This window comes from Clarias gariepinus, chromosome 9 (assembly GCF_024256425.1).
Source record: "Clarias gariepinus isolate MV-2021 ecotype Netherlands chromosome 9, CGAR_prim_01v2, whole genome shotgun sequence".
NCBI classification, from domain to species: domain Eukaryota; kingdom Metazoa; phylum Chordata; class Actinopteri; order Siluriformes; family Clariidae; genus Clarias; species Clarias gariepinus.
In genome coordinates this window covers 18,375,613-18,388,988 of record NC_071108.1, presented here as the reverse complement: position 1 = coordinate 18,388,988, position 13,376 = coordinate 18,375,613, and the positions used below count along the sequence as shown (strand labels likewise).

The 13,376-nt window shown below is 35.9% G+C and overlaps 1 protein-coding gene across 3 annotated transcripts; it reads right to left on the bottom strand.

Moving 5' to 3' along the window:
• LOC128530326 (protein-lysine 6-oxidase-like) lies at nucleotides 1-12,253 on the bottom strand. 3 transcript variants are annotated; one of them, XR_008361126.1, is made up of 7 exons: nucleotides 11,609-12,253; nucleotides 11,416-11,524; nucleotides 11,113-11,244; nucleotides 10,419-10,575; nucleotides 10,048-10,143; nucleotides 9,846-9,980; nucleotides 1-54 (listed from the first exon to the last, which is right to left on the bottom strand). XR_008361126.1 is itself a non-coding variant. In XM_053504208.1 (7 exons), the coding sequence occupies exons 1-7, from the start codon at nucleotides 12,090-12,092 to the stop codon at nucleotides 4,265-4,267; spliced, it is 1,101 nt and encodes a 366-aa protein (XP_053360183.1). In that variant the 5' UTR covers nucleotides 12,093-12,253; the 3' UTR covers nucleotides 4,186-4,264. The 3 variants fall into 3 exon arrangements, 1 of the variants encoding a protein (XP_053360183.1); XR_008361125.1 differs by lacking the exon at nucleotides 1-54 and adding an exon at nucleotides 4,186-4,271; XM_053504208.1 differs by lacking the exon at nucleotides 1-54 and adding an exon at nucleotides 4,186-4,271 and having other exon boundaries at nucleotides 9,846-9,961.
• Nucleotides 12,254-13,376: the final 1,123 nt, after the last annotated feature.

Below are 13,376 nucleotides of genomic sequence, written 5' to 3'. Positions count from 1 at the left end.
TCAGCCCTTACACGAGAGAGAAGATCGAGAGGGCTGTGTTCCTCTCCAGTGCACCTGGGAAAGGGGAAGAGGGAGAAGGCCAAGAAGTCAGCATTAGACCGTATAGGGAGACTTCACTCCTGGTAGGAAACATGGTTTTTCTCTTCCCTTTATTTTCCTTCACTAAAAACTAATTTTGGGTTTGTCACAATGTTATTTAGTCATAACAAATATTAGTCTGAATCTCTAAACCAATGCCCAATGCCAGAGTCATGAAATTCACATTACATTCTGAAATCTTAATTAATTACCAGGGTGGCTATCAAAAACAGCAAACTCAAGCCATTATTTAGCAGCAGTTTAGGACATATGACAGAAACAGACTGTTTCTCAGTAAAACATGTAAGATTGAGTATATATGGAATGATTCCATTTTAATTATTCAAATAGGTTTTTTACACAACTCTTAATGGATATTTGTCTTGCTTTTTGCTTTTCAAGAATGCCTTTAAAGTTAAGGACGGGGAGGTGAAAGTGTTTATTCAAACAAAGTTGAAGAATGAGGAGGCGGCAAACCTGCCCTGGCTTCCAGCTGCAGACCTCAAGCCTTGTAATATAGGTCTGTTTTTTAGTTGTTTTTAGTGTTTTAGGTGTGTTGCTTTATTGATTTTTTTAATTGGATTGCATTAATTTTGTTGTAATGAGGTTGTATTATACTACATCACATATTTAGATGATAGAAATACTGTACGTAATTCTTCAGCTTTATTTAACTCCTAATAATTCTTTAAGTTTATGTTAACTCCAGTAGCTGTTCAATATTAACTGTAGTACTGCAGTATGACTGCATTATATTTCCTGTCCAAATCACTGCGTTTCCTGCATATGTAGAATTATTTGTTGTAAGGGATTTGGACTTTCCTCCATTTTGATCTTTAAAAAGTCTTTTTCAAATAGTATTTTCGTGTACATTTCTACAAAATTTGTCCAAATTGTGCCAAGTTTCATATACTACCTTTATAGACAAAGCCACGTTATCTTTTTTTGTTGTTGTTAAATCATTTGTTTGTTACACGTCATCAAACATGGCTCCCAAACAGTGCAATACCGTAAATATGCTTTCAAACTCAACTTTACTGTATATGGCAAATTCACGCGAGTTCACAGGAGGACTTTACAAACATTGACCACTAGGGGGCGCTATTGTAATGTGCACATTGAAAAGCTACACGCCTCAGTGGGGATTTAATCTCAGAGCAGGTAGTTCATGTAGTAAAATGGAGTAGGTGATTGGCTCAAGGGAGAAGGCATCTTGTGGAAAGATTCTTTTTCTGGACTTTTCTTCAGTGCATCTCTTGAGACAGAGCAACAATCCGAAAAAGTACTCACAAAGACTCAAAAGGAAATCAGCTGCCAGGCCTTTTTTTTATTTTTATTTAACCTAAGTTAGAGTTTTATGAAAGTATACCCTTTAAAAATTATATTTCTGTATTAACTGGAGATTACACATATTTTTTAAATGTAGTTTGACAGCTGAGATGAGTGTAGTGTCTAATCTTGTTTTAAATAAAAATTAGGCTTCAACTTTTTTCTCATCAGAAATAAAGTAAAGTATTCTTTTTGTAAGAAAAATGTAATTATTTAATTAAGTTCATACATAATTACAGTATATTCTGAGTTAATATTAGGTTAGGCTTCATACAGAACATTATTTTTAGTTCTGCTTAATTAGGATGTTTAAAATCCCAATTTTTGAAGTGAACTGTTGATAAATGATTTTTAAAATAATATAAAAAAAATTGCTGGCATCTTAAATCTATCAGAAAAAAAATGTTTAGAAAACACTAAGAAACCTAGTCAGACTAAGTCAGCACTAAACTAACACATGCCAGAAGAAAATATGCTTGGCACACTTGTCAGTTGCTTCAACCCACATGCCACACACGCAGTGTAAACTAACACATTAATTAAGGGTACGTGCACCTGGCACAACTATTTTGTGCTTCCAATACCTTCAGCTATCTACACACGCAAAAAGTGCCTGTAGCTGTCTCCAGCAAGGTAAAGGCATCCATATGAATGTTTTGACTACTGTTAACTAGTATTTTATCTCTTGTGTGGCCTCCTAGTAATAATAACAAAGTATAAATATTATTTTAATCTTTTAATGCAGTTAAGCCCCAACATACTGGAACCCTTCTGTGAGATGATATACTGATCAGCCATAATATAATTACCCTCTGCTTAATATTATGTAGGTGCTGCCAAAACTGCTCTGACCTGTTGAGGCATGGTTGCCAAAAGACCTTTAAAGGTGTGCTAAAGTATCACCAACCATAGACCACAAAGTCCTGCTTGTGTGTAATGAGGCTTCCATTTCAATTACTGCTCTTACATGTCAAGGTAAATGCCTGTGCCGCTTATAACATATATCTATATATCTATCTATCTATTCATCCATCCATCCATCCATCCATCCATACATACATACATACATACATACATACATCTATACTGTATCTAGTACCCATAAATACTGTTTGTTGCAATCACTTCAGCAAAGTGTGGGAAAACTGTGTTTCCCAGCTTATAAACTGTACAGTACATTGGTTGCCAAATGAGTCCAGAGTGGCCTTATAATATTTGCTTGAATCCTGGGTTATAGGCCCACTTGTGTTACCTTTTTGGAATCTGTTGAGCATCCTCTGCTATGTCTAGTTTTTGCCCTGTGGTACTGATTGGACATAACATCAATGATTCAATCAGATCAACTGTTCCCCTTTTAAAATAGAGACTATCCCACTGTTTTGACATTATCACATCGGCCTGCAGACATTTCGCTTTACAAGGATCATTGCATCTTCATGACCATTGAGGTCTAGTGTTTTACAAGTAAATGAAAATTTTTTGCAAGTGTGATTTCATTGTTTGTGCTGACCATACTGGAAAGCTGGAAGGAATCAACTTTTCTGATGTCATTTATTTATTGAAACTCAACATAATAATAATAATAATAATAATAATAATAATAATAGTAATAATAATAATAATAATAATAATAATACATGTAAAAATATATCTTAAAATTTAGCAGTACACAACACAAAAATATTGCAAATATTATATAATATTCTAAAATATTTGTTAAAACCGGTGTAATAAACAGTGTGGGGGAAGGATTTGGCTGTTGTTGTTTAATAAATTTCCAGCGAACACATCCAGTTAAAAGTTACACACATCATGTATTTTGACTTTATATTTATAAATGTGAATATAAAAAATATGTATTCAGAAGCATTAAAAAAATGTGTTTAAAAAACAAAGCTAGTTAAAGGCATTCTAGAGAGAAATGGAGCAAAAATAGTCTCAGGCAAATTGTAAATCTGTCATTGTAAAAAATGGCCTTTGGTTAAAAACACTGGAAAATACTGAGTGTAGCAGTCAAGGTAAAAATGAAGTTCTTTGGGATATTTTAAACATTAAACATCCCTGTTAGTAAAACTGGTGCAACAGTGTGCATTTGGAAATTTCATGGAACCATATCATCATCCCCAGTGAGGTGTGCCAAACAAGATTCCAGACTAATGGTATAGATGACCTGGAAGTATACTCTCTCTCAATCAACTTCCCGTTGTTTTAATGTAACATAAACGTTTACAAATTAAAATAATTTTTTTACAGCAAGTCTTTTTTTTTTTCATTTTTCACTTTACATCCTAGATATAGTGTAGGGCAGATATCTTAAATGCACACAAGTAGATAAAAAAGAAAATTAAGTTAATCTTAATATATATCACAGAGCCTAATTAATATCAGTGTATGAAAAATATAAGTAGTAGTATACATGTACAATAAAAAAAATACTGCTGAAGTAAGCTTCTAAGACTTAAATTAAGACTAAAATTAATGAAAAGTTGCTAAAAAAAATAAGTACATTACAAGGGACATCAACTTCTATGCGTCAAGTAGATAAGAGACAGCCACTTAACTCAGTTCACACAATCCCTCAGGCACTGTGTGAACTGTGTTAAGAGTAAACATATATATATATATATATATATATATATATATATATATATATATATATATACACACACACACACACACACACATGATTTAGAATCATTATCTAATATATAAGAGGATTTTACAGGCTTAAACCTAGAAAAAAATATATAATTAATGTGATACAAGATATGACCTCTTTATTAGTCTTCCATTTCCTGTGGGTAAGCAGTTTTTGTTTTTAATGAATAACATTTTGGGTTTGACGAACACTCTGCAATCAGTATCTGTAATAAAAAAGAAACATGTGCAAGTTGTAAAAAAATTTTAAAAAAATAATTAATGTGGCATCAACTTTATATTTTACAAAATCAACATTCAAGCTGTCAAAAAGTTTGCTAGCTAAATTTTATTGCCTCACGTACTGCAGTAAATGTCAGGCTTTGATGACTCTTTTTAGTGAATATAAGACCGTGGGTGTCATTAATTCCTTGTAAATCCAAGTAAAATTATATTATAGTGGTTACCCAGCAAAAATATCATATTATTTCACTTACAGGCATGTGTAAAAGTTAGTGCCCTTTAATTGTATGTTTTTGTAATATATATATATATATATATATATATATATATATATATATATATATATATATATGATTACATATAATTGGTTAATTTTATTTACAAACTCATTTATCCAGTATTCTTGAGGCTAATGTAAGGTCATCTGTCCACCCACTATAGCTTGGTCGAAATTGGGTCATGGGATAATTATCCAAAGCACACCAGTAAATATACATCAGAATGCTGGAAAAATAAAATAAATAAGGTTTTGAAATGATTATTATGAAGAGATAGAACAAAATTATTCTAGAACATAGAATTAAGAATTCAAGAGATTGATCATACTGAATCATAGTCATACAGGAAAAGATTGCTTCATCTTATTGCTGCTAAAGGTGGATCTACTAGTAGTTAAATAATAGGGATACTTAGTACTGGCCACATGTTTTTCTTTTTGGGTTGTGACCTGTTCTGATCAGATTTATATTATTAAATTTTTTTTACAGATAAATTTAGAATTGAAAGAGGAGGCAGTAACTTTTACATGTGTCTTTAAAATACATATTCATTTTATTTGAAAGCAACTACCAACCATCTGTTCTTGTAATGTTCATGTCTAGGTAATAAAGGGAATTGTATCATAACTATACCATGTTGTTTTGCTGCATTCAAGCCCTTCCCAGAGGTTTGTGCATAGAAGTTCATGACTAAGATGGAGGTGGTGGTGTAGTGTTTAAGTGGCTTTTGTTGAGGGTAAATGGACAACATAAGCTTAATCAGGAAAAAAACACAGTGGGGTATTCATCTTCGACATGAGTGCAGAGTTGTGTTTGCAAAAAAACTGTACAATACAAAAATGTAAAAACTACAACTACACTCAATAGTTAATATGCAAAATTTACCGCTTAAATTTCATTTTCTGCTGTGGGCTTCACTTTTATCTTTTGTTATTTGCAGACCTCCGACTCAGACCCTCACAGCTCAAAGAGAAAAAAAAATCCTATGTAAGTCTTACAAGATTGTGGTGTGCGCCTACCTTATTATAAGTAGTAGCATTTATGTACCTTTGCATAAGTAGTAGCATTTCAAAACTTCCAGTAAGATAGTTAAGAATGGCAGCAAGTACATGGCACAATCACTGTAGATTCCCAGCAGTGTGTGGGCCAATCTCAGAAAAGCTTTGAGAAATTCCACAAGGATCTCATAGGATTCTCCCCATTCGTTAACCCTTTAGGAGAACACCCACACCTTCTTGATAAGGCCAAGGATGATTTACTCGCCATCCTGTTGCACACAGTGGCCTGGGCGGGTGGAATATTTTTGTAGGTGGGACTGTGCCACATTGACTAAACAACAGCTCTAACAACTCCAGACAAAATCTGCTGTGTTTATTTCAGATTATGACTCACGTTGCATGCATACTTAAAATTGTAGGAAACAGACTATTTGAGCTGTAGCCATTTGTCTCATGCAGTTGCACACAGAATCCAAAAGAGGGCAAGGGAGTGTTCAACCACGTGAATTGTAAAATCTTTCCCAAATGATTTGCAACATTTTCAAATTGGGTGTCGGGGCGCTTCACCTTATCTAGGTGTTCTAGTAAAATACAAGTATGCAGATTGTAACGAAAACAGCAAGATCGCCAACACTTTTGTTTAGCACAGTAGTACACTAGCTAGTGTCATTTAATCGAAGTCATACTTCGATAAAAATTAATTGAGTCTTATCCACTTCTACCATCCCCACAGACTTGCCAGAGTGTACCTTGGATAAAGAAAAAAAGAAAAACGATCGTGCCCCACCCAGCAACAAGACCTCAGTGACCTGATATACTCATATACTTTTTTCATAGGAACCCAGCCCATCACAACAGATCCAGCATAATAGTAATACCCTGGCTCAGGTGGTTGGGCTATTTAATGAGTAGGTGGCTAGAATGTTGCAGGATGGAATTGTTTAGAAATTCACTAGCTTAAGGGGCTGTGAAAGGCGGGGGTTAGTCTATCTTGGCAAGTGTCACTTATTTCTGACCAAAGCACAGTACAGGTTTGCTGAAAGCCCCAGAGATAATACTGTACAAGCACTCAATGGGTATGGCTTGCCCACCTCCAAATAAATGCCCGGTTTATGCCTTCTTAGGATATCTGGATATATCTGCCCAACTTTTCCTCTTTAGGCTACCCACTTTCAACCAAGAAAGGAAAGTTTGACAAAGTTTGCCAAACACACTGTGAGCAGAAAACTGACCCCTCTGAGTGGTGCTCCACTGCAGTGGAAAGAAAGAAGCTCTTGCCTTAAAAATGGGTTATTGGCCTGGTGAACTCAAATACATTACCTGAGCAAAAAAAAACAAAACAGGCATTTTCGAGCAATCAAATTATTGGGCTGCACCATGCAAAGAAACTAACTAAGGAAATTGCTGAAATTACTGATAGTAGGTTAATAGCCTTTCCGAGCACAATCAAGCATTGAGGGACGGCGCTGAAGAAAAAGATTAGATCAGGTCATGAATGGAGACCAATTAAGTGCTTGGTGAAGTTGCATAATAAAAACAGACAGTAAAAATCTCAACTATGTTTAATAGTGAAAGTATTTGCATTTCTACACACAACATGATCATAGCATGTATGCAGCATAGAAATTAAACAACTTAGTAGCCATAAGGAAACCATTTTGTGGTGAGGCTAATCGAAAGGCTTACATTTTCTAGATACCATGAACAGTGGACTTCATCCTTTATGGAATCCTGATTTATCCTATTTAAGAGAGATGTGCACATCTGGGTAAAAAGGGAAGCACATAAAGTGATGTACACATCATTTTGCCAATAGAATTAAGCTGATGAGCTGAATGTACTAAGGTTACACCATTAATTGATTTTGTTGCAGCATAGATCAGCTAGTCCACCATGGCAATGATCACAGGCTGTCAATGCTATGGAGTCTGGGCCTAGGCCACCCCTATTTTTGGCTTGATGCTAAGAGGGAACTTAGCATGGCTAAGATGCCAATCCACTCCTACTACAAACAACACCAATGTTAATAATGGTGTTAATAAACCCATGGTGCACATGGCAGTTCATAGAAAGTGAAAAAAAAAAAAAAACAACAACAGTTGACCCAAATTATTGTCCCAGCTGCTCTCCCTTACCGTAGTATACCAAGAGGCACAAAAGGTTGCATTCCCAAAGAAAGGTAAGTATAATCTCGCCACAAACTACAGTTATTCTCTCTCTATGCCACTCACATAGGAATCCTAACAGTATGTTCACACTGCCACACTGGCAAGCCCTGGACTTCCTTGTGTCTCATGGCTGTTGCACCGCATCCCTCGCCATATCATGTCCTCTTAAGGTAACTGCACCATCCTTTTTTTTACATTTTCAATTGTACACAGAAATCCACGGATTAATTTCTCTATTGCTGATACACCCTGCACATGCTCTCCAGGTGTGGAAAATGTAGGTACTACTAGTTTGCCCACTGCAAACTAGTACACAAAGAAGTTACTGGTTCAGTACTATCAAATCATAAAAAAGCCAAGGATTTTACAAGCCAACAACATAACAAAGAAAAGTAGCATGAAGTAAAGCAAGACAAAATGCTATTTCATGTATGTACAGTAGTTTTATGGCAAGGTTTGCACAATGTGTTTTGAGGCTTTATTTTTGTTGAGCTTTTTTGTTAAAAATGATTAATCTAACCTAGTCTACTTAGTTGAGCCTAGTTATCTCGTTGAATCAAGATCAACTAGTCGACAGATTAGTGAAACGTTTGCTAGCTAACTGAATCAGACTGAAAGTTACCTAGCATATACAGTATGAAAAGTACTCTCTAAAGTTTTTTTTATTCAGTTTATCAAATTGTTTTAAAAAGAAAAATGAGAAACGGCTTTAACTTGGCTGATATTAGCTACCTTAATTCCAGCATGATTAAATTTCTTTAAACATTGATATACTACGATACAGTATTAGTTTGGATTAGATAACATTCAATATTTTTTATACGGTTTAATTTAAATGTAAAGAGATAGAAGTGTAATAAGGACACAGCATTTTTGTATAAAAGGGTAGAGTTGATTTGGCTGAAGTGAGTATGGTGTTAAATTTGTGTTTGCATTTACTTTATTAACTCGATAATTCTCATCCATAAAAGAATGCTGGCCTTTCAAAGAAAAAAAAAGGTTTAAAAAATCTTTAAAAACTGATTTAACATTTAAATTCCAAAGACATTGTTTCGGGCACATGTCCCTATAAATTTTCTCAAGCAACACTCCTCATAAGATGAATAGATGTTAAAGAAGCAGGATTAGAATGTAACCTTTAAAATGCCATTTTCTTCCTTTTCAATTTTGGGGTAGGCAGACTTTTAAATGTTAAAGCTTCACTTCTGTTTAATGTACATAAAAGAAACATTAGGGCAAACCTGCAGTGTTCAAACTATATAAAGTGTAATACAAACTGTCCTAATTTCACTATATGAAGTTTTTTTTCCCCCAGGCTGCCACGCATTGTGTAGAAACAATCAACTTTTTGACATTTTGTACAATTCCAGTAGAATGTGTACTGCAGATTGGGGACTATAGAAAACCAATTAGGACTAGTTGAAGTGTTCAAGTCAAACTGGGACTTAAGGCACAGTATAATGATCAGACTTTTAGTCGTAATTAAACATTTTAAACTTTTTTAAAGAAGGCCGTGAATAGCAATCCCGGCTGAAGTGGCTCGGAGCCCACGGCAATCGTTCCCTTGGACATTCAGTGGGTGGAACAGAAAACCGGCCTAATTTGATCACCAATGTCATTCTGTTTTTGCATGACATTCATATTGCCCTCTGCACCACTTGCATATTACCGGAACTCAGCTGGAAGTTATTGATACATCCCCTGTATACTTCTGACCTCACTACAAGCAGTTTTCATCTGTTTGGGCAATTAAAGCAGTCTCGGGGACACCAGCGGTAATGCTTTATAATGTGACAATGACATGAAGTCGTGTATTGAGAAAGCTTTCTACCTTGATGGTATCCATGTATTAGTGAAATTCTGGAATAAGTGTATTAGTGTAGCATGGGATTTCATAGAGAAATATAAGTAGTTTTAAAACTTCATAACTGTGCTCTTTTATTCAACACAATCAAAAGTCCCAATTTAACCTGAATGTGCCTCGTACAGAACAAAGCTGGGATATCTGGTTTTGTTTATGATATTTCATAACATTCCATAGAAATCTATTGATATTTAATAAAAATCCATTAAAAATGTAAAGAATAGGTTGTAGTAATAATCTGTTCACTTACTGAGATATACTGCACCCAGATGTATGGACATAATTGCCCATATATTGAATGTCACAGCGCATTATGTTATTACTATAGTCTGACTCTGGAACCTTGTATTTTGGATTCACAGATATCTGCAACAAAACCGCACAACTGCATCAGACTCACTCTGAGAGCAAACACATTATTCCATAATTTATATAATACATATAATTCTAACCTTGAGAATGTACTTTCCAGGTTTGACATCAGTGATGTCAATCCACTGGCAGTCAATGTCTGCATTATAAGTGTCATAACATCCTGGGCTTAGACCCTATTAAGTCAACAAATACAAAACAATGTGTTAAAAAGATTAATAATACAAATCTATTGTGCAATATAACATTTGTAAAATATCTTGTACAGTATAACACTTCTGAGGATACAGTACGTCCTTATGTTTTGTGCTGAGAAATTCCCATCTTTGAATGTGTGTTTATGGAAGAAAATGGCAAGGTCAGGCATTCATTACAGAGACTCACACAGTCTGTATTGTCACAGAGCAACCATTATAATGTATCATGATGGAATAACAGAAAAATTATGAACCTGAGTGTGTGATGTGCAGGCATAGCGCCTTTGGTAGCCAGGGTCACAGGAGGTATCTTCCAAACAGAAACTGGCTTTGTGGCCTTCAGCTACTTTACTTTGAGTGGAAGCATCTAGGAGATCATAATTGCAAAACTCATCCATGCTGTGGTAGTGTCTGTGTAGAAGGGAAATAAAAAAAAAAAGGCATTTTAGATATACAGTATGACTAATGTACCCAAGGTGTTAAGTGTTTTCTTTTATTAGATTGTTTTTGTTTGTCTTTCGGCTTATCCTGTTGGTGGGTCGCCACAGTGGACCATTCGATCCACACACAACTTGGCACAGGTTTTACACCGGATGCCCTTCTTGACAGGAAAGAAGGACCCTTGACCCTTTATCCTGGCTTGGGACCGGCACTGGATCCAGTGGTTGGGGTTTGGGCACTGGATGGGAATTGAACACAGGCCTTCTACATGGCAGGTAAGAAACCTACCACTGAGCCACCAATGCACAGCTTCTTTTATTTGATTTTTTGCATTTTTTTTACAAGCCATTATCTCAATGTAAACATTCAAAAATGCTTAGAGGAAAATGCTGCTATACAGATCATACAATACTGAAGTATAAATAATGTAGATAGTCGGTGTATTTTTTGTTTGTTTGTTTGTTTTTTGATTTTGTGACCTAAGTCTTTAATAGGGGAGCTACTCACTGGTGGCAGCTGTGCCATTCCCATGCGTATCGTGATCTGCTGGGGAGAAAGTCAGCAGTACCCTGGTTCTTCACGCGCTGGGAAAACCTGAGCAGGACGCGCGTGTCGTAGTCCCGCGCATGCGCAGCTGAGCTGTCGGGAGATATGAATTGGAAAATTAAAAAGGGTAAAAGCAATATATGAAGTAAATTATCTCTAAAACCACTGGGAATTGTATAAGGCTTGAAAGTACCTACATAACGTGTCTGTAATAATATAAAGGCCTATAACACAACCTTGTTATAATAATATAATAGTCCCAACCTTGTCAAGCAGTGTTCTTCAGCAGCGCATCTAAGGTTGTACATTGGCACTCTCTGTATATAAGTGGAAGTTTGCACATAATAAGCGTCTGGAATTAGATCTGGAAGACCTGTTGATAGTTGCCACCGTAAGCGCATTTATTTAAAAAAAAAATCCATTTACTCGTGATCATAAACTTCATCCATTCTCTTACCATACTGGAAATATCTCGTCCCATAGCCCGGCGGAACTCTGTTCCTGGAGCGCGGCTGGTAGTAGGAGTCGTAATAGTTGTAGTACGGGTTATAGAGCTCGTTACGAATAGACTTGTAAGGCTCGTACGGATTATCAGCCATCATCAGGTCAGAACTGTCAGTTTGCCCGGGTTCTGTGCGCGTCGGTCGGGAATCGGACTTCACGTGCGGCACGGTCTCGTTTGATTCTCGAATCAACAGTGTAGGTCCGTTTGAGTCCACGTTTCCTCGTCGGCGAGACGGTAGATACTCAGAGCCGTGACTCAGCAGGTTATACACGCGTCCATTAGCGCTCCATCGGATGGCCAGGCGAGAGGAACCTGCCGTGTGCCTACCTGCTGCTTCTCGGGACTCAGAGCGCGGCTCACAGTGAACAGCCTGCAAAAAGCACCCCAATAAGCCAAAGGACAAAAGCACAAAAATCTTAAAAACTCTGTTCTTCATAGTTTCTGCCTTACGGTTCTTCACAAAAAATGTCCCTTGCTTAGACTAAAGGAACGCCCGCGTAAATCCCAAAAGAGTTCGTATCTTTCAGGCGGCGCATTGGAACAATTTAAAGCATCACATCTCGAGAAGAGTCTCATAGGGACCAGGACACCTTTCGATTTAAGAGCCTGTGTTGTCTAGGTTTTGTAGAGAGGGTGGATTTTTAGTTTCTGGGCTGGTTTCAAAGCACACCATTAACACTGGTCATGCGCAGAATATAGTGAAACGCTTTGAGATAGTGGGGAGATACGTTGCGTGTTTTCCAAACACGACACTGCACCTACATGTAGAAGATTGTAATCAAAAGGTGATGTGTAAGTGTCTTATTCTGTAAACGTATCGCTTAATTATTTTGAATTCCAGTAATGCACATTAAAACAATCAGCCTACAGTGCTGGACACTCCTGTGGGACACAAGGAACGTTAAATAATAAATTCTTAAAGAAACTTTTTAAAAATTATTATTATTATTATTATTATTATTATTATTAACATAGGTATACAGTATTGCAGGGTATTCAGTTTGGAATTCAAAGTTATAAAGTAATGGTTTACTGATGGTTTGGTGATTAGGTTTGAACTCGACTGAAATAACCGCAATTACCACACCAGATCATTATACTTATAGAAAAATAACCTGTCTGTAAGTCCATTGATTGAATAGCAAGACGACTCCCTATTTAAAATTGTAAATAGTATATAAAAAAATTCATCCTTGATGATACAGTACATATAAACCATGTATTTTTACTCATTTAATCGAAAGCTGTACTTTATCACATTTAAGGCATTCCTGTATTCACATACCTTTTGCTGTAGAATGAATTTTTCTAAATTTAAATACTTGATGGTTCTTGGTTGCCCAACTATGTGACATTACCTGGGTTAAAAAAACTACAATCATGTACAAAATGTCAGTATGCATCACCTACAATTTGAGTACAAACCATGCCAAACTGTCAATAACTGTCTATACGTACTGTCAAGATGTACCTAGCAGAGGTTACAAAGCATTTACTAAATGCCATAAATTGCAATAAGCTGTCAAAAGAGATTTGTAATTATAATGTGATTTCTAACCTTTTAACAGCATATACTGAATACCCATTTTTGCATAACTGTAACTCCCTTGAGAGTTACCCTTATTGGCCAAATCTAAAGATGTTAAATGTGTACACAAAACATGTCTGGGCTGATTGCCAACAATTAGAGTGTGTTTTTTGCGTACATTTAATTTCTTCA

Excerpts from the sequence above, each read along its gene's own strand:
- LOC128530326 (XM_053504208.1), bottom strand. The coding sequence starts at position 12,092 with ATGAAGAACAGAGTTTTTAAGATTTTTGTGCTTTTGTCCTTTGGCTTA. Across the intron at positions 11,245-11,415 it reads GAAGAACACTGCTTGACAAG|CTCAGCTGCGCATGCGCGGG; the intron begins GTTGGGACTATT and ends ATCTCCCGACAG. Across the intron at positions 10,576-11,112 it reads GAATGGCACAGCTGCCACCA|ACACTACCACAGCATGGATG; the intron begins GTGAGTAGCTCC and ends CCTTCTACACAG.